The 26,788-nt window shown below is 40.1% G+C and overlaps 1 protein-coding gene across 4 annotated transcripts in view; it reads right to left on the bottom strand.

The window, feature by feature from the left end:
• Positions 1–26,788, bottom strand: part of TPP2 (tripeptidyl peptidase 2) — a 70,685-nt gene that overhangs the window by 38,784 nt on the left and 5,113 nt on the right. For all 4 annotated transcript variants that reach the window (XR_013966534.1, XR_013966535.1, XM_080798327.1 and 1 more), the window contains exons 2-9: positions 24,482–24,610; positions 16,710–16,805; positions 14,754–14,858; positions 12,387–12,511; positions 7,579–7,742; positions 4,244–4,398; positions 3,541–3,617; positions 1,081–1,208 (exon numbers count right to left, since the gene is read on the bottom strand). Coding sequence is in view for 2 of the 4 variants with exons in the window: in XM_080798327.1 (XP_080654453.1) it covers positions 1,081–1,208; positions 3,541–3,617; positions 4,244–4,398; positions 7,579–7,742; positions 12,387–12,511; positions 14,754–14,858; positions 16,710–16,805; positions 24,482–24,610 (979 nt within the window). In the remaining 2 variants the exon portion in view is untranslated. The remainder of the gene's footprint in view (positions 1–1,080; positions 1,209–3,540; positions 3,618–4,243; positions 4,399–7,578; positions 7,743–12,386; positions 12,512–14,753; positions 14,859–16,709; positions 16,806–24,481; positions 24,611–26,788) is intronic.

Genomic DNA, 26,788 nt, shown 5'->3' on the forward strand with positions numbered 1-26,788 from the left:
CTACACCTTGCTTGAGACTCAGAAGCTATAAATAAAAGTATGCCCTATAAGCTAAGATCACTGTTATTTAAATTTTTTAAAGGACCAGTTTTCTAAACTTGGATACCCAAATGTTATTACGTATCTGTAACAGCTACAATATCTATATGCCTTTAATAATTACTATAATATGTATACATTCAAGCAGTTATTGATGAACACACCAGAAAAATTATTTGGGACCAAACAGCGTTTCCTGTCATGCATCCAATTACAAATGGTAAGAGGTTGTAGCCTTACCTTGCTCTCAAACTTAAAAATAAAGGCAAAAATGCTAGTAGGCATCATCAATTATTACCTATTTGTTCTCTCAGTTCATTACCCTCCTCATTCATGCCTCGTATTAAAAAAACAGGGGTGGGTGTTATGTTTTGTGGGTGTTTTCGCACAAGTTGGCAGCCACAGCTAATTTTATCGTTTTCATACTACGTGCGCAACTCATTCTGATTTCCCTTCACTCTTGTTGCCGGGGCCCTTCCCCACTGAGTACCGTGAAACGGACAACACAGCATCTCACCCTCCAGACCAAACAGTGGAAGAGAAGCCACGTTCACAGAGTAAATGTGTTTCAACTGCTTTTCTTCTCATTAGTAAAGCTCCCTTTCTTGACATCTGACTTTCTCTGTATGTCCCAAGAGAAATTAAAGGAGGGAACTTTATTATAAATAAATAGTCATATACTATAAATAAAAAGTGAGGCAAGTATCTGTGTTTACGTTGCTCACTTAGTCTGGAAAACTCCTTCCTTTTTCATTTCTACCTACCTAAATCCTCACGGGCACTTCTTTCAGGAAGCCTCGCCTGGAGTCCTGAGTCAGAAGCAGCCGCGCTTCTGCACACGCAGACCGGCCCCAGCCCCGCCTTACACCCCCTTCCCCCGGTCCGCTTCAGGCCAGCAGCCCTCCACTAGACTTCGCCTATGGGCACACACTTAAGGTTCACAAGGGCTTGCATACAGTAAAGACACAATTAACATCAGATTCATGGAGCTTCCTGTTTGCTTGTTTTCAAACAAGTCTATTTCTAAAGCAGGAAACTAACCTATGACACTGGATGTCGTGCCACCTGGACAGCCGACTGTGGAAAGGCAGGGACCGTTATTCCCGGCACTTGAGACGTAAATGATGTTATGCTTCCACACGGCCTCACTGATGACTTCACAAATTCTCCTGAAAGACAGAGAGAAGTTCTTTGAACACACAACACAGTGCCGTTTTTCAAAACATGCATTATTATACTGTGAAGCGATTTTCAAATATGGCTTTCATAAGGACTAAATGGGTTCTACGTAGGAGAACTGAAACAGTGGCTGCAAGTAAGAGGCTGCAAGTAAGAGGCGTGCGTTAGAAGCCGGGGACAGTCACAGACTGTAAATGCTCAGCCTTATTCCCTTATTCGAACGTGTGGCTGAGTACACTTTGGCACATGCACCACTGGTGGAACATGACCCAGCCAAGCCAAGAGATATACCTCAGCTGGGTTTCAGTGTCAGGAAGGAGTCATGAGACCAAGGTCAATGTGGGAAGAATGCTAGATTCCACATGGAATGTACACAGGCAAAAGAAACCACAAAGGACCCAAAGCAAATACTGAAATATTTGCTTTGAAATACTGATCACATTAGTGGGGAACAGACAGTTTGACTTGCACCATCCCCTTACTACAATGTATTTAGAAATGACTCTGCAGAGGATTTCCTATTCCTACATATATTTATTCCTACATATATTTATGATTAGTGGCAAAGATGAAGGGGAACTAAGGCAACAGGAAGAACTCCAGAGTAGGATTTAAAATACAGACTCTGGTTAGAAGGTGACAGCAAACAAGAAATGTACTGGTATTAAATAAAGGAGATGAAGTTAGACCATCGAGAAAATGCAGTCAACAGAAAAAAGGCACATGGTCAAGAACACCCCAATCCTGAGTGTGAAGGGAAAAATATTAGGGAAAGATGACCTTAAAACGTCAAAGGAAGAGAGAAAGAAACACACTTAGGTAAAAAAGGTACTGAAGCAAGGGAAGAGGGCAAGATTACATTCACGAAAGAAATGAGTGAGGACGACAGGGTCATTGCCACAAGGGCAAGAAAGCGATGTATCCCAAGAAACCTAGTACCAGTCATCTGAGAAAATTTAGTTATTTGAAAACAGCAAACTATAGGGCCTGGCTTGGTAAAATTTTCGTTTAGGCAGGGCTTTATTAAAGAGCTTCAGAAACTGGGTGACAGGTAGATATGGATGGCCAAGTGGGAATGCAGGAGAGGTGGGAGTCACTACTAAGTAAACACACTAAATGAAGTAATTTCAGTTATTCTTATGAAGAAAAAAAGGTGAAGTAACATGATTTCAAGGCTGAGCCCCTGAATTTAGCAGCAGGAGGACACCATGACACAGACAGGCAGGGAGTCGTGTGACACTCATCAAAATGCACCAAGGAGCCCCGGAAACGGTGACTACGCCAACCAACCATGCTCGCTGGGAAAACGAGGGAAAGCGGCGTGAAAGGAAGCGCTCTGTCTGTCTGGGAGCAGTGTTTAAGGAGAGGAAATGGCAAACCAGATAACCAGTGCATGAGTGACTTTTAACCTTGAGCACTTCACTTATTTTTTTTAATTTTTAAAGATTTTATCCATCTATTTATTTGAGAGAGAGAGAGTGTGTGTGCATGTGTGCGTTTGAGTGCGGGATGGGGGGTTAGGGAGGGGCAGGTTGGTCGAAGGGGAGGGAGAGAAAGAGGCAGAGACTCTCAAGCAGACTCTGTGCTGAGCGCAGAGCCCAATGCGGGGCTCCATCCCAGGACCCTGAGATCGTGACCTGAGGTGAAACCAAGCATTGGACACTTAACCAGCGGGGCCACCCAGACGCCGCCACAAACACTTCATTTATTACACAAGAAGGGAAGGCAGAGAAGGGGTTGTAGGTTGTAGGAAGTAGGCTGTAGGTTGTAGGAAGGTCAGGAGCCCCTGTGAGGGCTTTTATCTTCTCTGGGAAAGGAAGAGGTGAGAACACCAGCTGAGGGAAGGAAAGGAGAAGTCGCGGAAGGTCTTCGAGGAGAAAAGGTGGCGTAAATGGCCATACAGGAGCGAAAGAGCCAACGCAGATGATGGAAAGCAATGCTGAGCGCGTATCTGAGATTCCCGCTCACGGACTTAGAGTGCAGCGTGAGTGTGTGTCTGCAGCTACCAAGTTCAGGAGGCTGCGTGGGATCGCCGCAGGGGTCAGCAGGCTGCCGCAAGTCTACGCTCTGTCAGGTCGCTGCACCTGCCAGAGTTCAGGCCGCTTGTAAACAAGGACCTGTAACGAGGGAAGGGCCAGCGAGTCTTCCTGGCTACGAGGGAATCACGACATCACAGACAGGATGGTGGGAACGGGGGGCTGGAGGTCCACGAGATACACACTATCGTCTAAGCGTGGCACTGCTCGTTTTCAGTTGTGGTGTACAATCCAGTTATAAACATGCTCTGTACTCGCCATCAGCTAAGTACCCGGGAACACTCACCCAGAATTTGGCCAGTGAGTTGCTTCTCCATAGCTGTAGTTGACAAGATCACACTTATGATTTATGACTTCTATCATCTATCAAAAAGATGAAGAGTCTAGTTTAGGCAGCAGTTTATAGAAAGACTGGCCAGTAAAATAAAGGCATGGAATCCCAGTTTCTTAACCAATCATCTTCTATTTCAAATCCAAATGTAATGTTACTTTCAACTTTTAAATTGGAAAACTTAAAAAAAAGCAGAGACATAGAGTATAATAAGTAGTCAATAAAAAACACAAATAGCATGTGCAAAACGGAATGTTTCTTACTAAATTCTAAAATCACTGAAGTTAAAGTAAAATCTAATTCATACATTAAAATGAAATGCAGACTGTAAGTTAAATTCTTCCTAGACTGACGAAGCAAGCTGGCTAAAAGGTCGGTTTGGGGTTTTTTAAAGTATCTCAAAATAGTGTGCCAGGGGCTTAACAGAAATGAGAAGTATAATATAATATTTTCATATTTTCTTAAAAATTACATCTTAATAATTTTTAATAAAAATAATTTAAAACTGCATTAAGAGTTTTTGCTTCCTAAAACAAAGCCCAGTATACCAAATACAGTCCAATATTTTCTTAGTAAAGTCAAGAACACTTCGTAAACCTAGAACTATCCACAGTTACCCATCATTTATCTTCTAAATCAACACCTCCCGAACACTCACAGCGCGTATAAGGCCCGTGCCTGTTTCCATTGTGCTCAGTCGGGTATCACCAATCTTGATGGAAAGAATTTGAGCACCGGGAGCCACACCATTCCGTTCAGGTTCTTCTGGAAAATGCCCAGCAGCTATACTAGCTACATGGGTTCCATGAGCTCCTTGAGGCGAAAAGAGGGGAACACGACAGCATATTTTCAGACAAAGTTTTAATCATTCAATTTACATATTATTAAGCATGATAAAAATAATCTAATAAAAACATTCCCTCACTTTAACCCTACCTGTGTATTAGTAAGTCTCATCAATAATTCACACAAAAAATGAAACTTTCTGAACTACATACACCATCCTGCTACCCTGGATTCTGTCCTGTTCATTGAAAGCACAATGCAAGTTACAGAGGCGACAGTATCTGCAACACACACAACTGACAAAGAGCTTATATCCAGAATATATGCTTCCCAACGCAAGAGCGAGAACCCAGAAGAAAAGTGGGTAAAACACTTAAAAAGCATTTCACAGAAGGGGATAACCAAATAGCAAATAAACATATGAAAAGATGTTCAACTTCATTAGTCATCTGGGGAAGGCAAATCAAAGCCACGGTGAGACAGCTCAGCACACTTTCAGAACGGCTGCACCTTTATGGCTGATAATGGCAGCTGCGCAGGAGGCGTGCACGCGCTCCTACACTACTGGTCGTAGAGACCAGCACTGTGGAAAGCTGAACACAGGTGTACCCTACGAGCCAGCAAGTCCACTCCTAGCCTTACACCCAGCAGAGAAGAGCGCACATGTACGCTAAAAGATACGTGCAAAAACATTCACAGCAGCCATCACTTGCAGAATTCAAAACTTGAAACAACCCCAGGATCCATCAATAGTAAATAGGCATATGGTGCATTTGTGGATTAATATGATACAACAATAAACAGGAACTACTTCTAAACATTATGGATGCACACAAAAATAAGGTTTATCTAAAGAATTCACAAACAGAAGGATTATCTATAACTCCATGTATATAAATGGAAACACAGCACCTTGGGTTGAACTATGTGAAAGTGCCCCTATTTAATCATTTCTGACCTATAAAAACAGCATTCTTATTGGATGGTTCAAACTAATGCAGTCACAGAAATCAGGACCATAATTAACTCTGGGAGGACTGAGGGTAGATGTGTTCAGGAAGAGGCAAGATGGGGCTCTGACAATGTTTTATCTCTTGGTTATACAAAAGTATCCATTTTGTGAGAATTCAATGTGTATACAATTTGTGATTTGCATACTTTTCTATAGAATGTCATATTATCAATAAAGCAAAAGCAAAACAAAACAGCCAGGGTTTCTTTTTTTAAGTGAAGAAGTTTTTTAAAAGACAGGGGTGGACAGAAATCTCCCACTACTGTCAGATAAATAGTCAACACCTACTGGTGCTGGGCCCTGATGTTTGGGTGACAACAGAGTCATCATAGCTCCAGAAGAAATGGGAGCACAGGACCCTTCTGTCTGCTGCCACGCTCAGAGTCCCACGCTCTAGACAACTGCTGTCACATAAGAATATGGACCCAATGCTGCCAATTCTTCCTTTCTTATTTTTTCCAATGAAAAAGAGGGAAGCTGGATTTTAATGTCATCCCCATCCCCCAGACTACTTGCCACCACCAGCTACCAGTCCGAGGGGCGAAATGTGGAGCTCTGGAGTGCTCGCACTTGGCTGGTGGCATGTAAAAGGGTGCAGCCACTATGTTTCTTTAAAGGTTAAATACGTACCTACCACATCCAGCCAGTTCTCCTAGATACCAGTCCAAATTAAACAAAAACATACTTGCACTCAGAGACTTGGACCCAAATGTTGGAACAATGCAAATGTCCACCGACAGGTGAGTGGGTAAATAAAACCTGGTGCAGCCACACAGTGAAATATGACCCAGCAATAAGGGACAAGCAATTTATAACCATAATAGGGATGAATTTCATATCATAACTATTCTACTTATACAGAATTCCAGAAAATGCAGAACCTAGACTGACAGAAAGCAGTTCAAGAGCTACCTGGGGCTGCACGTGCAGACAGGGCTGGATCAGAAAGGAAGACAAGCAGACTTACAGGGGTGATGGGTATGTTCATTATCTTGACTGGGATAATGGTTTCCCGGGCGTACACATCGATCAAAACTTATCAAATCGTGTGTATATGAATGTAGTTTATTGTACGCAACTATAACTCAGTAACACTGGGACAGGGAGTGATAAGAGTTAAAGCCATCCTTGCTTCCCCCCTAGAAGTAACCACTATCCGGAAGCTGGTGTGTATATTCCTTCCATCTATATTCTTTAGCATACAAACACACACATCCATGAATACTTATAGTATAATTTAGCATGTTTTACAATGTTACACAAATGTTTTATCAACATGTTTCACTAAAATTTTGTGTTTGAGATTTATAAATAAAGGTATATGTAGATTTATTCATTTTGTTTGTTATATAATATTCCACAATGAATACAACACAGTTTTAAATTAGCCTGTTCTTTTGTTAATGGATATTTGGATAGTTCCCAGCTTTTTTGAAATGACACTGAATGCCACATGAGGAGCTTTTTACCTGACTTTGTATTTGGAGGTGAACTGCTTAAGAGGTAGTATGTGGAAGTAAAATTCCTTCCAAAGGAATTTTCATAAAATGAATTATACTGATTTTTTAAAAAAATATTTTTATTTACTTGACAGAGATCACAAATAGGCAGAGCTGGGGGTGGGGGGGGGAAGCAGGCTCCCTGCTGAGCAGAGAGCCCAATGCAGGGCTCGATCCCAGGACTCTGAGATCATGACCTGAGCCGAAGGCAGAGGCTTATTTAACCCACTAAGCCACCCAGGTGCCCCTATATTGGTTTTTCTTTTTGGTGGCTGGACCATGCTTGTACTCTTGGAATGGATCCTGCATAGTTTTTTTTTTGGTTTTTTTTTTTTAGATTTTATTTATTTGTCAGAGAGAGAGAGAGAGAGAGAGCACTGGCAGACGGAGGCAGAGGGAGAAGCGGGCTCCCCGCCGAGCAAGGAGCCCGATGTGGGACTCGATCTCAGGACGCTAGGATCGCGACCTGAGCCAAAGGCAGCTGCCCAACCAACTGAGCCACCCAGGCGTTCCGGATCCTGCATAGTTATGACTTTAAAGAAAACAATACCTTACTAAGGGGATCAAATCCTATTTATTATCCCATACCTAGTTCTTTAGATAGAATTGCTGAGTTAAACTCTCCATAAGGGTACTTTATGGCTATAGTAGCAACACCTTGCCATGTCAGTAACTAGTAAATCTGAAACAGAATACCTCCACTGGTCACAATGGAGAGCAGGTTTCCATCATCATATATATTAACAGAGTAATTTAACATCTCAGCTGTGCCAAAGGAACCGTATTCTTGGGCCTCTTTGTAGTTTCTTAATGCCGTAGATTTACTCAAATCCCCATCTTCATTTGAATCAATGCAGGCTCTGTAAATTGAGAACAGATAGTGAAATTTATCTATTTTCTTTGGCTTTCTAAAAATAACATTGTATGGTTTATCAGGTGCCTTCTTACCGCCTTGTTTATTTTGTCACCACGAACGCAGTAACTGCCGAGTCCTCTGTTTCAGAGTCACCAGTAAAGATCAGGAAAGAAGCTTAAAGGACCAGCCTTTAAATGAAGGCATGTATAAAGGACTTTAGGAACACCATCCACCACAAAACTCCAGGCAGAAAACCATCTAGTCACTTAAGAAATTAGACCAAAGCTTAGCTTCCAGCTTTAGACTAATTCAGGATGATTACGACACACAGCCTAGGCCTTACTCCTTTCTGCTTCTTTTAAAATTTGTTTCATGAATCCAACAGTGTGTGCAGCCTCCTTGAAACTAGATGAACTATAGACGGTGTCTCACTCCCACAGTTGTAACAGCCTCAGGCAAACATTGTTTACAAAAGTACTTTCTACATAGTTTTATGGTTATCCTCCTGTTGGTTCTTTCCCCATGTTATTACTGCTATAATTTTTAAAATATATATTCCAAATACTACGAAGTATCTGATTAAAGCTAAATAAATCTAAAATAAAAATCATAAATGGAATGCACATCACTTAAAGGTCCACATTATGTTTTTAGCTACTGGGTCTTTGTGCAGATTTGCTAGATAAGAAAAACTGTTTTTAACAAGTAGATGTCAATCACAATTGCTACAGTGAGTTAATGGAAGCCCACTAGAATAGAGAGAGCATTTCTTATAAATGCTATCTCATTAACAAACTATGACAGTTGGGACAGAAGGATCTCTGAAACTGTTCATTTGATTATGCCCTAATCAATTTGGGGCTAAAATGATTCATGGCATTTCAAAAAAAGACATACAATATAGGGAAATATAGGAGACTGACCACTAAGGGGAAAATGAGACAAACAGAAAACGCGTAGCGTATCAGATGGAATTAGGACGGAGATTAACAGGTTAAGATGTATTCCACCAGACCTCCCCATCTGCTAGACGGAGCAGCACTTTTGTTCCTGAAAGCATTAAACGGGCCGGTATCCATCCTGGCCATCATCTCTGAGGTCCTTGGTTTCTTTCATCCAGCCCATCAGATACTTAAAATTCCTGGCAGTCCCTCCAACATCCTCTTGACGTTCTCCTCTACCCTAAACCCTGTCCCCACCCTCTCTGCTACTTGAGCTGATCCTTCAACGAAATCTTTCATGATGCTTCTGAGATGGGCTCAGATGTTCTCATACTTGCTTCCGCAGTCTAGAGTCCACGGAATAGCTTCTCTACAGTCTACCTGGTACAAAGAAGGTACAAATATTTGCCAAAGGATGAAACAATGAAGGAATCAACATCATTCTCACAGCAAATACACGGACATAGTCCAAGATCAGTTTCCTGTAACCACCATCAATATGAAATGACTCAACATTCAAGCGCTGTATCAAAATACCAATAGAGAATTGAGTGACTTCCCTCAGTAACTCGACAGAGGGCAAGTATGCATATGGTACAAGAGCATGACTTTCTGAAGGTGGCTGGCTTAGTTTAAGGACAAATGTCAGAATACCAGAAAGGGAACATGGAAATGAGGTTCAAGGGTAGGATTTGAGTACCTGTGTGAGGGGGTACAGAACAGGGAGATTGGGCTATAAATTCCCAGACTTTGTAATACATTTTTTTGTCCAATTTTCTGTGGAAAAAATCCACAGCTTTCATCAAACTCAAAGGAAATTTGAGATAACAAGGTCAAAAACCAATGAAAAGAAACCAGTTAATGGCCTTTTCTTCATGTAATCCTCTATAAATATTGGCTTCTCAACCAGTCTTTGCTCCATATTGAGAGTGAGTTTGACCCTTATACGTCCTGACAAATACTTAAGAGTAGGGTTATGCTAGGTTATGGGCTAAGTGCAGTGATATGGGTTTAACGGAGGACAGTCTTTGTAAAAACAAAAGTCAAGGCACTTAAGGTCACTTTACCTCCCCTCAGAAACAGCTGGCATTTCTGCAATGACAGTGCGTAGATTTGCCCTAAGTAATTTGGGATCTTTAAGATTCTCCTCAAAATATTCTGGCTCTGAGTTTATCTTTGTGTATGGTGTAAGAGAATGGTCGAGTTGTAGTAAAAAGAAGGGCCATCTGTACCCCAATGTTCATAGCAGCACTGGCCACAGTTGCCAAACTGTGGAAAGAACCAAGATGCCCTTCAACGGCTGAATGGATAAGGAAGATGTGGTCCATATATACTATGGAGTATTATGCCTCCATCAGAAAGGATGAATACCCAACTTTTGTATCAACACGGACGGGACTAGAGGAGATTATGCTGAGTGAAATAAGTCAAGCAGAGAGAGTCAAGTATCATAGGGTTTCACTTACTTGTGGAGCATAAGGAATAACACAGAGGACATGGGGAGTTGGAGAGGAGAAGGGAGTTGGGGGAAATCAGAGTGGGAGATGAACCATGAGAGACTGTGGACTCTGAGAAACAAGGTGAGGGTTTTGGAGGGGAGGTGGGTGGGAGGTTGGGTGAGTCTGGTGGTGGGTATTAAGAAGGGCACATATTGCATGGAGCACTGGGTGTGGTGGATAAACAATGAATTCTGGAACACTGAAAAGAAATTAAAAAAAAATTTAAAAAATAAAAAAAAAAAGAAGAAGAAGAAAAAAAATATTCTGGCTCTGAGATGGGGTGGGGGAATCAAAGCCCCACACAGTATACAGTATCATGTAAACAAAAGTTAATTTCCAGTAATACCTGACAGTGTAATTCTGCTGCATTTTTCAGGGATTATAACATTTTCTAAATCGTTACCCCAGTAACTTCAGCTTTTATTTCCTTTGAGTTTCATTTCCAATGCAAAAATTCTAAAAGTTGTCTTAGAAGACTGCTGACAATCTGTTGCAGTGTATCCCTTGCTTTTTCAACCGTCTTAAAGATTTTGAAAACACATACTGCCACCCTGGACATCCTGACCCAAATTCCTTTCCCTTAGGGCAAAATTGGCAGTGTTTTCAACTCAGGTAGGAAACCTTCTAATTGAAACCACCTATTGCCCCACTACCCTATCCCTGCTAACATTAGAGTATCTCTTTAAGCCCTTGTGGTGTATTTGCCCAGTTATACTCATTTTTGTGTCTAGTACTCTCCTCACATTTAACCTTAACCTTGCGTCCTCTCCAACGCTAAAACTCACCTAAGGCTTATCACTGGGAATGACTATATCATCTTACGCCATGTGGTGGATATACCAAATTTGCTAAACCATGCATCTTTTTACACTTGATCTTAGCCAAAAGGCCGAGAAGCGATTGAACACTTTTTAATATTATACTCTGATCCAAGCTTTCTGCGAAGTTTTTAAAGAAAAATAAAATAGTTCACAGACATGTGCACACCTGCATCTATACAAAAAAAACATACCCAAATACATGCAAAAAAATGCATTAATATTTAATATCATATGGATCAGAATGTTGCTATATGCAAATTATCTTATTAATATTTTCAGTTCTGAATGGAATGGGGATTTCTCATTCAGCTGAAAATGTTATATACCCATTATCAGAGATGAATCAGCACCCACATCCATGGGAGGAAAGCTCTCCTTTAAGAATGGTGCACTGCAATGTAAATGATCTGAGAAAAGTAATCAAGTCATTACATCTTGTTCTGTGTTTGCCACATCTTGGGAAACAATCCTCTGTGTATGAGCAGAGGCTCCAACTTACAAAAAAAACTGCTTGTTGATTTCAAGTTTCAGGGAGGAGTCTCTGATTTATTGTGGAAACCCTTTTAAAACATGTATGGCTAAAGACCTGTATTAAGACCATACTCCCACTTCCACGCAGACAGTAATGCAAGAAGACATTTACTAGCCAAATACAAGAAACATGCCTGCTGTGTACAATGCACAGAGAAAGAGAACAACAGGTGTACATGACAGGTAACCTGGTCCACACCATCGCTATTAGGAGTAACAATGGTAGCAGCGGGGGGAAGAGCTGACATTTAGCAGGTGTATTATGTGTATAGAAACATCACATTTAATTTTCCCAAAACCCTCAAGAAGGCACTACTATTAGTCTAATTAATAGACGAGGAACAGGCTTGGAGGGGTAGGCAGTGTTCAAGGTCACACAGCTAGGATTCCATCCCAGAGACTGAGCTCTTCACAAATGTATTCTACTGCCCTACTTCAACTTAGCTACCTGGTCTCTATTTGAGAAATCTTCACTCAACTGTACTCCTTTGCCCTTAAAACATTAATAGCAGATGCTCGGCAGAACTCTCTTGCAGTTGCTTTTCAAACTGCCCTGCCCCAATCAGGAACATCCCTATGTCTACAAATAATCAACCTGTTAATGTCTGGTTAACAGTTACTGTCTGTTAATGTAACAAGCTTCTTTAAAACACATAAGGGCCAGGTTTACTATCTAAGATACCAAGAAGTTCAAAGGGTTTATCCAAAACTACCCAGAAGCCAATTTGGCTCTCAAATATTTCTGATTGGGGATATTAATGTCACTTAAACAACTCTCTGGACAGTTCTGGGAGCTTAATGTTCTTCAGTGTAGATAAAAGCACTTTTTAAGTGAAGATCAATACATGAAGCTTACCTCCAGGTTTCACCATCATGCCACACCAAGCAGTCATACACAGGGCCAGGATCACTATATTTTTTCTCAAACGAATTTAGCAATTCCACTTGACTTTGAAGTTCCTCCTTGATTAGTTTATTTGCCTAGTCAATTAGAAAATATATTAATATTAGTACATTTTGTGCGCTTGAAAAGTTCTATTAACATATAACCAAAGACACAGTGTGACCAAAAGTCAAGCCATTTTACCCTGGAAAAATGTAAAAAAAAGTTTTCTTTTTATATCTATGCAACTTGTAGTTCAATTTAATGATGCAGATATCAATTAATATATCAAACATTTTAAGAATACTACTACTTTTAGTCAATCTCTCATTTATTTATTTATTCTACCCACTTTGGGAAAGACACTGTACTATGCATTGATTTTATCATTTGGCCAAGATGTGTTACTCACCTATCTATAATCTATAACTAATTTCCAAAAATAACTCTAAAATTACTACAAAGTAGATTATCTATTGACTTTAAGATTTTTTGAGAACTGTTTCCATTTAAATCTGTTTAAGAATCTAAGTAAGACAAATCGTGAATTATCTTCTGCCCTTTAGAATATGTTAATAAGTGAAAATACACACTATATTCATGACCTTGTACAGATAAGCTGCTATTTAACTATTTTGATCCAAAACAATGGGAATTGTGTACACTCCAACCTGTTTTTTTTCCCAACTACATGCTACATCAGACTGCTCTACATTCACCTGAATAGTCCTATTGAATTAAAACTTAATTTCCACATTCCAAAAGTCTTATTACACTTCATTTTTGTTATTCAATATTCATTCCTCCTTAAAGGAAAAAAGACAATGATATAGAGATTTTTGGTAAACAAAATGAAATAAAATGGATAATTAAGTCCAGACCCCTCCTGCTATAAAACTGGCTGTACATATAGCACCTGAAATACGACACTTAACGTTGTCTAGTAAGAGGCTAAAGGACAAACAGTGATCTAACAGAAAATAATACAGCTCAAGAGGATGAATTACACAGTTAAAGAGATGCTGTACACAGATTAAATAAATGCAAGTTAAATGTGTATGTAGAACTATTCAGGCCAGGAGTTCTCAACCCTAACTGTGCATTAATTAAAGCTCCTGGGAGCTTTTAAAAATGCCAGCCTTCCTGCAAGGCTTTGATTTAATTCCTCTCTAGGGCATAAGCACTGGCGGTTTAAAGCTCTTCATGTGATTCTAATATGGAACCAGGGTTGAAAACCACCAATACCATTCCACTTTTGATTTTAAAAAGGTATATGCATGCATTAAAAGAAAGATTTAGAAGGATAAACATCAAGTTGTTGGTACCATCCCTGGGGTGGGGGAGTAGCATTTTAGAGGCTCTCAATTGCTATTTTGTATGCCCGTGTGATCCAGAAATTTCTGCAACAAGCATGTACTATTTTTATAAAAAAATTATCTTCATTTTATTCACTGATTTAAAAAAATGTAACAGCTAGGGCACTTGGGTGGCTCATTCGGTTAAGTGTCCGACTCTTGATTTTGGCTCGAGTCATGAGCTCAGGATTGTGGGATCGAGCCCCATGTCGGGCTCAGCACTCAGTGGGGAGTCTGCCTGAGATCTTCTCCCTCTTCCTCTGTGCCCCCTCCCTTGTATTCCTTCATTCTCTCTGTTGCTCAAATAAATAAATCTTAAAAAAAAAATGCAGCAGCTATTTAAGGATGTGGAACCATGGGAGCTCTCACAGTGCTTCTCGCAAAAATAGGAATGGGTAGTACCACTTTGTGCCCCACCAAAAACATGCATGAGAATGTTCAAAATAGCATCTTCCATAAGGGCCAAGAACTGAAAACTAGGCAAATGCTGATCTGGAGAATGGACACATCGATGGTGGTGCAAACATCATACAGCAACAAGAGTGGACAAACTACAACATCCACACACGGACGAATCTCGCCAACACAGGGCTGAGTGAAAACAGCTACTCATGAGAGAACACACTGCTGAATTCCACTCTACAAATTCCAAACAGGCAAAATCTTTCAACAGTGTTAAGTCACAATGGTGGTCGCTTTTGGAGGAGGCAGAGAGCAATGATTAGGAAGGGGTATGGGAGGGAGTGTTCATTTTGTGCTAACTCATGACTACACACACTTAGCATTTATGCACTTTTACATACATGTACGTTCACTGAGAAGTTTTGAAAACTAAATATGAAAGTTGATTTCGGAATAAAAGAAAAATTAATAAAATTAAACAATTTAAAACTTGTGAAAAAAAAAACCAGTCTGTTAACTCTCTAAGAACTCTATGATAATACAGTTCTGTGGCAATGTTTAAATAAAAGCGACTAGCACCAACTTGAGAAGGGCAATTGTTGGCAACATCAAATTCTTCTTGTCTTCTACAGGCTTCTGCAAGGGCCACCCTGTGAACAGGATCCCAGATTTTTTCCTTCCGTTCTTTCTGCAAAGACAGAAAAGTTACCTTACAATGAGGATGACAAACATCCTGGTAAACTAAACCCGGACAGTCATGTATACACAGACCTAGCTGTTACCAGTGTGATGCCACACAATTTTCACATAGGAGCTAAAGAATCATTTATAATCAAGTAGATAAAGCAATGGATCAAATATTAACAACTAATTAACTCAGTGCACCTGGGTTCTTTCTTTTTTTTTTTTTTAAGATTTTATTTATTTATTTCACAGACCGAGATCACGAGTAGGCAGAGAGGCAGGCAGAGAGAGAGGGAGAAGCAGGCTCCCTGCCGAGCAGAGAGCCCGATGCGGGGCTCGATCCCAGGACCCTGGGATCATGACCTGAGCCGAAGACAGAGGCTTTAACCCACTGAGCCACCCAGGCGCCCCATTGTGCACCTGGGTTTTAAGAGAACACATGTACCAAGGCACATCCAAATGTATTTTGATACATATGCCCCAATTTTAACCCATCCAAGAATAAAAATAATAGTGTGTTGTACAACAAATTGAATTCCCAGTCACTTACAACAAAAGCAAATACTGTGCTGTGGGCCCTTACGCAACTGAGAACGGCCTCAAGCCACATGCAAGTGGACGGCAGGGCTAAGACTCGCTGTAAGGAGGGACATGCAGGCTTCCTCAACTTCCTCCCTTTCGGGCTTATTTCTTCCCTATCCTCTTTCATTTAACAGAGTTCTTTGTTACTGAAAATTGGTTTTACCTTCATCTCTATCTTTAACCCATAGTGCCACCAAGTGGAGGTCTGCTAGATACAAAGAAAATCCTTTCCAATAAAACAACTCCACTGAGCTAAGGAGGGGGCAGACATTAACATACTCTATTTGCATGTTCATTTGCACTTTATCATACAGTGGATGAAATTTAATATGGTGCATAAAAATACTATGCTATGTGTACATCAGCCTGAAATTTTAAAAATAAAATAGCATCCATAAGTTATATGCATTTTTTGTCATTTTATTTTTTTTGCAGAATGATTAGAATCTGACGAAAAAGTAAAGGTTCTATATGCAGTGTGCTGAGTAGCTCTTACGGTGCAGACCCCTGGAGAAGCAAGTAACAGGGTTATGGTTAGAGGGAAGCACCCACAGGTCTTACCCTTTGGGCTCATTTTCAAGGATCACATTATCTTTTACAGTTGAAACTCTGAACCTGTGTCAGCTACTAGCGGGACAGCAATCCTCTAAATTTGGTACCGGCAAATATGGGAGCCACGTGTTGCTGTTTAGATTTCAATTTTAAAATATTACATAAAGTTAAAATTTCACATGAGTCACATTTCAAGTTCTCAACAGTACTGGTCACCGGTGACTACCATAACGGGCAGAGAGAACATGTCCATCATCCCCGAGAGTCTACTCAGCAGCGCTGCTTTAAAGAAACCTCGTTAAACAGTACAAAAAATGGGACAAATCATCACAGAAGCTATAAAACTGGGAACAATTAAGTTAGCCAGGACTTTACATCAACTTTAAATAGTCTTTAGCCTTTTGGAGGTAAAAAAAAAAAAAGGTCCCTCAAAAATCCAATGAAAGCTATATTCCAACTCCCAGAAAAACACACATATACAAAAACTTGAAGATAATTTCAATGTATTCACAGATTTTCTAAACTTATCCATGTACACAAGATTAAGAACTGTCACTTTAAATGGCGAACATTCCGCTGAACAGAGCCTTGAAACAGTCATTGTCTGAAAGTCTCCCAGCTTCCACAATAATTAAGAGTTCATGGGATCTTATGAAAAATGTTTTTCTTTGGTCGGGAACACATTTGAGGAAGAAGTCATTGATTCTAGATTGTACATTACCTGTATCCTTTCCTTGAGTGCCTTTGGATAGAAGTCATAGCCATTTTTAATGCCAATATGATATTTGCCTGAGGGATTTGTCCAGCTCACAGGAATCTATAGAAAAAAAGCAAATTGTCAACTCACTAATTTCAATGATTTACTACTAGGGAAAAAGGCTATTTCACTTCTATTCCGATGGCTCAACTTGGATGAGCAAGGTTCGGTAGTAGAGCAATATTTCTAATATTCTAAGGTGCCACTTAGTATCTGTCTGGCTTTTCTTTTCATCCATAAATAAGGTGGTTCACCTGGGATACCTTTCATTTACACAATGCTTCATAGTTTATAAAGTGCTTTCAACATTCGCTACCTCACTAAACTACTACAATCTTGAGTTCTCAAGCATCCAAGGACACATCACCTCTCCCTTCTCAGACCTACTGCCAAACTAGGGGTGAGCGGAAGAGGTTTACAGACCCTCTGGATGACCCTTAGATTTCCTGTTAAGAAATGCATTCCCTATAATCAACAGGGATAATGCCTAGATACTTAAAATAGCTCTTTAAGAAAAAAGTTCTATAAAATCACGTTAATTATATATAACATCTTATAATAGTCTTTCCAAATATCAAGTATTTTAAAGCTTCTAATTACAGAATGATGTAAAGAGCATGCCCAGTGTAGAAACAGAAAGAGCAAAAAAACAAGAAGAAATCAACCTGCTCGTCCAAACTGCAGGAAGGGTGAAAAGAAAGCTAGAATCTAACTCTATCACAGATACCAAAAAATTCAGTGTAAAGGTCATGTGCCGTAGGTAAACCTGGCTGTGAATCCAAACTCTCCCATTAACCAAAGGGGACCCACAGGTTCCTACTTCATGTAAAAGAAAGAAAATAATCCCTACCTTATGATTTGCACAGATGCACTGAGGATCAATCAACTTCAAATGTCCACCAAGAAAATGTGGAATATTCACTCTCTTTGTAATCACAGGACCCGCGATCATTAAAAACAGCTTTCAAATGTGTATAAAACATGAGGCTGAACTATCAACCACTCAGACTTAGATGACTCATCAATTCTCACTTGTGCAGTATTTTTAACTGGCTCACCTCCATGTCCCTCATCAAATTATTCCCCAGGTAAGAAACTTACGGATGAAATTTTCTTACAACTAAGTAGAGATAAAAATGCCATTCACAGAACTTCAAAGATCTACTGATTTTTTAAAAGCCTGCCTATATCAATAATCATTTCTGGAATCAAATGGATGTCTGGAGTATGTGAAATATTACGTATGTTGGCATATAAACTACTGCTTTTCACTCAAAACTTACCAACCTCTTTTAGAGAACTATCCCTGTTCTCTAACTCTAATGTCCCTGCCACAGCCTGTAACATAACAACAATACAAAACAACAAAAAGCCTAAGTAGTCACTAGCTGGCACATTCAAAGACTACTTCACCACAGGTGTCCCACTACACGGGTCACGTAACCCTAGGCTAGTGGCAACTTCTTTGTACAAGGGGATTATAAAAGGCTGTGAAATGCTGAAGGATTAAATGGAATAACTCATTAAAATAAGTGTAAGATAAGCAGGTGCTAATACATATTTAACCACAATTACTTACAATATATATAATACAATGAAAATAATCCATGGGACATATGAATATATAAATAGAAAATATAATATAAATATAATATAAAAATACATATAAATAATGTATATTTAATTATAAATGAGATAAAAATCTCTAGGGTCCACATACCCAGATACTTCTCAAATCACTACTATGTATTTTCCTCATAGTAAAGGCAGACTGGTTGGTCACAAAAAATTAAACAAAGGAAAATCAAAAAATAAATGTTATAATCACGGTTCAGCTATCTAGCATTAACCAAATTTGAGTAAAGGTAATTTTACTCTATGAGGCAATTATGGAATATGTCATTTTGCCTATTTGACTATTTCATACACACAAACTTATTTTCAGTCTCTTTTAAGTATCAAAGCTTTATATTTTGACCATCTTAAATGGATATCTTTAAAATGATTTGATTACATGGTAATGATTAAAATCATTTTAAAATGATTTTATTACATGGTAACTACTGTGAAAATCGATGAAAAGAAATCTTGGTTCGAATACAGTCAGCACCGGCCAGCAGGGGGCGCTCTCATGCTCTACCCTCCTCATCAGTTCCAGACCCAAGAGAAAGAGAGAGACCTTGCTAGTGGATACTACATTACCACAAGAACGGGAGGCAGTGAACTCCAATGGACTTTCTGTTTGTAAAAGCTGTTTCACCTCCCCTGCTTTCCTCTGTCCTCTGTATAAAACAGTGGTCCTCTCTTTCGTTCTGGGTGGGCACTTGCCTATGACTTTGCCACAGGCTGTTACAGACTGCAATTCTCTGCTATTCCTCAATAAACTCATGTTTGCTGGTAAAATAACTGGCAGTTTTAAGGTTAATATTACAATCGAATCAGCGGACTTTCATATGAGAAACAGAATTTTTATTACTAATTACATCTCTTTTCCCCGACTCTTTTAAAGAGGGGATGCCTCATGAATTGAGCATTTTCTTAACAAGACAAATGCCATCATGAGTGTTAATGTTCCAGGCAGTAATTTGTTTTGTTTTGTTTTTCTTGACTTCAAACTATGTTTCAGCCTGTCAGTTTCATGGTAAAGCCAGCACACTCCTTTAGCTACCCCTGCATCTAAATATGGGACCAAATTCAGTCAAGTCGTTCTCTATGCCTGGACTTGATTTTTATATGTAAGACTAAATATTGATGATTTAAAAACCAACTTTAAGTTGAATGTGGTAGAATTTTAAAAAGCACCATGCTCCCTTCCAAATGTCTACTAAAATTAGAGTAAGGAAAAGGAGAAAAAAAAAAAACAACACCCAAAGGGCACAGAGAACTGGAAATGATACTCAGAAGCTGTATCAACCCCATTTTAAAGGTTGCTAAGTAAAAGGCACACTGAAAATTTATGGAAAATTGTGGTGGTGGGTGTTGGGGCAACTGGTCTTCAGATGGAAAAGAGGATCCAGGATTCCTGTTTTGAACTAAGACTAAAACCAATTCCAGTGAATTCTGGAACATGAAATGAAATATGGTAAAAATATTCAGAAATGATAGAGGAGCACATCTTCATGCTATTGGGGTTAGAAGGATGTCTTAAGACATAAAAAGTCCTCACCAAAAGGCAAAGACTAATATCCAAATACATTAAATTTAAGAACGTCTACTTATCCAAGGACACCATAAGGGAAGTGAAAATAGATGTACAGAATGGGAAAAGATACCAGAAACATCCCATCAGAGGACAGGTACTTAGAATGTGTAATGGAATCCTACAATTTAGTGAGAAAGAAAACAACTCAGGAGGGGGACAAAGAGGGCAAATGGACTTAACAGGCACTTTACCAAAGAGGAAATCCAAATGTCTAATCAACATAGGGAAAGCAGCTCAATCTTATTAGTAACTAAAAAAATAAATATTAAAACCACAACATCATATACCCAGATTCCCAGCATATTCTCAAAGATTAAAAAGCCTAAGAATACGAAGTGTTAGCTGTGCAACTATTAAAATTCTTTTATATTGCTAGTGGAAATGCATTTTAAGTGCAAATACTTGGAAAATCTGTTAGGCATCACCTGGTCAAGTTGTATCTCTATGAGTCAGCAATTCCACTCCTAGGTACACATCCTGGAATTACCTATACACATATGCACAAAACATGCACACAAGAGTACCCTCTAAAGAGCTGTTAGTGCCTCCCGAACTGGAAACAGCTAGCTGTTCACCAGCAGCAGAGTGGACGGAAGGCGGTACAGACAAACCACGGCATCTTGCACAGCAATGAAATGAAACAAATCACTACTACATGCAGTGTCATGGCTGAATGGGGAGAACCTTGCAAATACCTGAGGTACAAGGATTTATAAATGTATTCATTCATGAAAGTTCACAAATAGGCAAAACTAATGATATATTTCAGGTATCCACACAGGGGTCGTAAACCGATAAAGCAAAGCACAGAAATGATTATCGCAAAAGTCAAATTAATTAGGTTGTGATCTGGGAGAACACAGGAATCTTCGGAGGTATGGTGATATTCTTTGTCCCATCTGGGTAGTGGGTAAAATGGTGCTCACTTTTTATTCATCAAGGTGTACATAGGTGTTTTATGCAATTTCCTTTATGTCTGTACATTTCACCATAAAAGATTTTAAACTTCTGTTCACTTTTGTGCTTCTACCTGCTCATGGGAGTGTCACTGGCCAAAGTAACTGACCACCAGTTTCTCAAGAAGCCCTACGAATAGCATCTTTAGAGAATGAGATTACTGGAATGTTCGAAGCACTTAACTAGTAGTTCATCTGAAACTGGGAGAAGTATAAGACATTTGCCATCAGTAATTTATAGGCTATTTCGAAGAAACTGAAATACAAATATTTAATTTTTCTTAAAGCATCAGTAAGTCAAAGAAACCTGAAAACTCTACTATGTTGCTATCTGAAAACTGTGCTCCAGAGTTCTGAGAGAACTAGCCAGAATCCCAGCAACTAATAACAGTCTTCTTCTTAATGACCACTGTAAAATACCTGAACAGCCGCACATCCTTGAAAAAAATGAGCTGAACACATATGTGGGTGTGTTGTGTACAGATGGAGATGGGAGCTAACACAGAAAGACTGGGGGAAAGAAAGTCTGTATGAGGAACAATCAGACTCCTGCAGCCCGTCCCACATCCTGCACAAACCTGACCAGCCAGGCAACTGGACACGGAACCAGAGACACGTTGAAATGTCAGCTTTCTAGAGAGGGTCACACAGCAGAGGGGCGAGGAGAGACATACAGAAGATTCTGCAAGAGATCTCCTGGGCACTAAGTGTGAGCCCCTGAATATAGCCAGGCTTCTCTCTCACTCTCTCCTCAAATCCCAGGCCAGACACGCTAAGGTCCTCTTGGGAGATAACTGCACATCCCACTGGGAATGTGGGATGTGTAACTAAGGGTCCGCCACGACAGCACCACTGCCCTCACCCCAAGACCCTGCACAAATGGAGAGCACTTCCATCACCATCACATGCCCTGCTAACCAAGGGTCAGACAGGATAGCTACATACCGTGGCAAAAGCTCTCAGGTAGAAAGCAGAGCGCAAGGAAGGGGGAGAGGCAGAGGAAGGAGGAGGCAAAGAGGAGGAGGAGAAAGGGAAGAGGGAAGAGGTAAAGAAAGAAGGAGAAAAGGAAAGGGAAAAAGAGAACGGGGGGAAGAGAAAGCTGCATAAAAAGGAAACTAGAAAAAAAACTTTAGACCATATTCTCACAGATAAAACGTTGCATACATGACACAAAAATATGCTAAGTGAATACAAGCGGAATTGCATTTAAAAATAATAGGCAAAATTTCACAAAATTCAGTATGAGGGCTAGAAAAGAACCCTGAGAAATCTCAGAAATCTTTCAGGAAGGAAAAAAGCAAATGAAAGCCATGAAGAAAAGGTGGAAAACCCTAAGAAAATTGGAAGACCAACTCAAGAGGTCCACTGCCCAATTAACAGGAGTTCTAGAGAGAAGAACGGCAAAAGCAGTGGGAGAAACCAACCCGAGAAAACAGCAGACGCAGGAAGACGCGAGATTCTTCCTGACTTGCAGGCGCAGTTTTCTCACTGTGTCTTCACGCGGCAGAGAAAAGAAAGCAGAGACTAACTGCCTCATGAGAGCCTCACCCTCATGACCTCATCCAACCCTAACACCATCTCCAGATACCATCAAATCGGGTGTCAGAGCTTCAACATATGACTTTTGGGGTCATACAAACAATTTAGTCCGTAACACATGGAAAAGGAAGCAAAACCTGGATATTAATGCCTGCTTCCTGCCCGTGGTAGGCAGATTCTAAAGATAACCCATGCCCTTGTCCTCTCCCCTCAGTGAAGGCAGAGTCTATGACTATTGGAACTGTGACTGTGTTATGATAAGTAATATAGGAAAGGTGAAGGGATTTTGAAGATACAATTAAGGTCTCTAATCAGGTGACCGATTTAATCAAAGAGGACATTACCCTGGTGGGCCTGACCTAATCAGGTGAGCTCCTTAAAAGAGAGACTAGGGCCATCCCAAAGGTCAAAGAGATTCTCTAGCTGGCCTTAAAGCAAGCTGTTTTCAGTTCTACGGGTGCAAGAAAAATGATTTCTTCCAACAATCAAAATGAACTTGGAAGAGGATCCTGAGCCTCAGTAGAGAGAGACCACAGTTTCAAACAACACCTCATTCCAGTCTTCTGAGACACAGCAGAGAGCCATGAAAAGCCAGATTCCTGACCCAAGGAAACAGCAAGATAATGAACGCAGGATTGCATGTGGCTTTAAGGCACTAAATTTGTGTTAACTCATGACGTAGCACAGAAAACTAACCTGCTGCCCCAACAATCTCAGCCAGAAGACAACGCCTAAGCATGATTCAGATAGATGGTAAAAGGTGGGTCGTTTCATACAGCTCTTTGGACAGAGATAAACACAAATTCACCTTCCAAACTAATTCTGCTTATTGGTTTAGAAGATAAAGAGTACTGAATCACAATCAAATTTTTGACATCTAACAAGCTCATTAGCTAACATCTCATCAACTGTTTTTATTTTTATTTTTTTTTAAAGATTTTATTTATTTATTTGACAGACAGAGATCACAATTAGGCAGAGAGGCAGGCAGAGAGAGAGAGAGAGCGGAGGAAGCAGGCTCCCCGCTGAGCAGAGAGCCTGATGCAGGGCTCAATCCCAGGATCCTGGGATCGTGACCTGAGCCGAAGGCAGAGGCTTTAACCCACTGAGCCACCCAGGCGTCCCTCATCAACTGCTCTTAGTATCCTTATCATTTTTCACATTAGCTTAACTTTCTACCCAGGTCTTTCTACCAAGTACAAAGAGTAACACAAAGCCAGTCACTTAAGTCCACGATTATTAAAGCCTAAATATTTCATGTTCCTACTTCTCAGAAGGACCAGGAAAAGATGAAGGCAAAACTACAATCGGTCAGTTTTCCTACCTTTCTATCCGAAACTTAAAGCTTTTAGAATTTGGCAATTGCATTGAAAAATATATCCCAATTTTAAGCTCACTATCAAACAAACAAACAAACAAACAAAACAAATTTTTCTAAGATGGCCCCAATGATCTCCACTTCTTGGTATTCATGCTCTCAGTTAAATCCCCTTCCTCTTAAGCATGTGCTGCACCTCATGGCTCATTTCTACTGAAAACAAAATGGCAGATGTGATGGGATGTCAATTCCAAGATTAATTTGTGAAAAGACCATGGCCTCCATCTTGGGCACTCTTTTTCTTGGATTACTCACCCAGGGGGAAGACAGCTGCATGGTATGACACAGCCCCATGGAAAGGAACCGAAGCCTATCAACAATTACCTGAGCAAGTTTGGAACAGACTCCCCTTCCCCACTCAGGCTGAGCCTTCTGATGAAACCCCAGCCCTGGCCTACGGTAACCTCAGGAGAGATCTTAAACAAGAGGCGCCCAGCTAAGTCACACCCAAATTACGGACTCACAGAAACTGTGAGATAATAAATATTTGTTATTTTAAACCATGAAGTTTTGGGGGTAATTTATTAAAGAACAAGCTAACATAAGCTAAACATAAGCTAAAACATAAGACACCAAACATAAGCTAAAACCATAAGACACTTTGAGGCAACAGTATAAAAGAAGGTAAAAAAAAATTCGATAAAAAGATTAAAGTTCTAACCTTGAGCACTCTTCCTGAAAGACCAACAATCTCACCATCTTTGGGTTCTACTACTGTAGCAGTATTCACATCACCACTTCCTGTTGTATCAATGATATCAATGATTTTTGGTTTTCCATCAGTTGTAACCTGAAAATTAAGATAATTGAAACAGAAATTATAGATTTAATTTTTTAATCCTTAAAAAAGCAACGCTAACCCCCATATAGGTGCAATGTGCATACACATACATAAAATATCCTATGAAATCTGCATCAATTAAAAAAGAAAACTAAATTGTTTTAAGTCAAAAGTGGGACAGATACTTACAAAAAATTTAGTCATGGAAAGCATCACAGAATCCTTCAAGTGATTTTATATATTCAGTTGATAAATATTTACTAACCATTTACTAAGGCCGCTGTAGGGACACACACAGAAGTGACCAATACACAGAAGTCCCTGATCTCACAGATCTTATATTCTACTCAGTCAATAAACATGTCAAATACATAACATGCCAGATGGTGATAATTACTATGGAGAAAAATCAGGCAGAAAAAGGAGGTAGTGTGGGATTTCAACTTTCACTAGGTTGGTCAAGAAAGAGCTCACTGAAAGTAACATTCGAGAAAAGATCTGAAGAAGGTGAGCTTTGGGCCAGAGAAGTACAAAACTTTAGGGAAAAAATATGTAGTAACATACGTAGTAATTATAGGATGTTACACTAGCATTCAGACTTAGTCCAAAGGTCAAACTTAATATTCAAACTTATTTCTCTCAAGGCTTTGTCATCTCAGGAACTGATACGTTCCCAGTTGCTCAAACCAGAAAGTTAAAAGTCCTTCTTCTCTGATTCTTTACTCTAGTTTACTCCTTACATCAAATCTGTCAGGAAGTCATCTTCATTCTACCTCTAAAATACAGTTCAAGTCCATCTTCTCCCCTTGATTTTCACCACCAGTATCCTGACTCTCTCCCCACCACCACCCCCTTGCCTTCGTAATGGTGATGCTCCTTCCAGGTCTCCCAGGGTCCCTTCTTGGCCCCCACCCAAAGCAAGTCAAACAAGCGGTACAATGCCCGTTTTCCACGTGGTCCCCTGCAACGGATCCCAACACATTCGCTGCAAAAGCCTCTGAGAGACCTGGCCTGCCACGTCCGGTCCTGTACCACTCTAACCACACTGGCCTCCTTTCAATTCCTGCCACGTGTGAGACTCTTCTCTGCCTCCCAACTTTGCACGCACAGTCCTTTCGCTTGGAATCCTATGGCCCTTCAGCTGTTCCACAGACATCCCAATCTCATCTTTCAGTTTTCTACTAAAATTGTCACTCTTCAGAAAGGCCTCCCTGATGACCTCTTCTGTAGCTGCCATCCTAAACATGAATCTTATTCTTTCTCACCACACCTTGTTTCCTTCACAGAATTTGTAATTATACAGCCAGCTGACTTCTGATGTGTTTCCACTATTAGAAGATAAGCTCTTTTAAGGGGAAGGACTATGTCCATGTTACTCACCAAATTCCCCCAAACCTAGCACTGCCTAGTTGGTACCTAATACATATTCAATGCCTAAATGATCTGATACTAATTTATAGTATTAAGAGTGGTTTTCTTATGGCATGGTTTATTGGTCAGTCCTCAAATTTTCATTTGGGCCACGCTGACTGCTATAGGTAACAGCAGTACTATATTTTCATACTGCTTTTGTTGGAAAAATCACTTCTGGGCTAGCCTTGCAAAGGGAGTATCTAGCATTCAAGATATATATATATACTGAATTATTAGCAGGAAATCAGGCATGGAGACACAAAGACTGAGAAAAGACGACCAAGAAGACCCTTACCCTCAAGGAAAAAAAAGGCAATGGAGAAAATGCCGAGAGTATCATAAAAGCACAGGGTCTTCCAACTCCTTTTCCGCCTGGAGAACTCACACTCCCAAGATCAAGCTTAGTGTCCCTTTCTGTGTCTTCCCAGGCGTCGCTTCCTCCTACCCACACCCCTCAAATGCAGTGTCCTTAGAGCTCTGCAGTTTAAGGGTTACCCAAGAGGGGAAGAGGGAAAGTCACCATGTGGAGGAAACAAAGGCAAACATGTTTTTCTTTATGAGGCAGAAGCAAAGGGGTTCTTGATGGGTCCCAAAATCTTATTCCAATAACACTGTCATAGAACCACCAGGGGTCATAAAGGCCTTCCAGGCACAGCTGTTTTTTGTTTCTAATGTATAGTAATTTTTATCTAATGTCTATACCAGTAACAAAGTAAGTACTATATTCAGGAGGCTCAAAATCATCACCAAAAAAATTATTGTGGCAGTCATACC

This window comes from Martes martes, assembly GCF_963455335.1.
Source record: "Martes martes genome assembly, chromosome: 3".
Lineage (NCBI taxonomy): Eukaryota > Metazoa > Chordata > Mammalia > Carnivora > Mustelidae > Martes > Martes martes.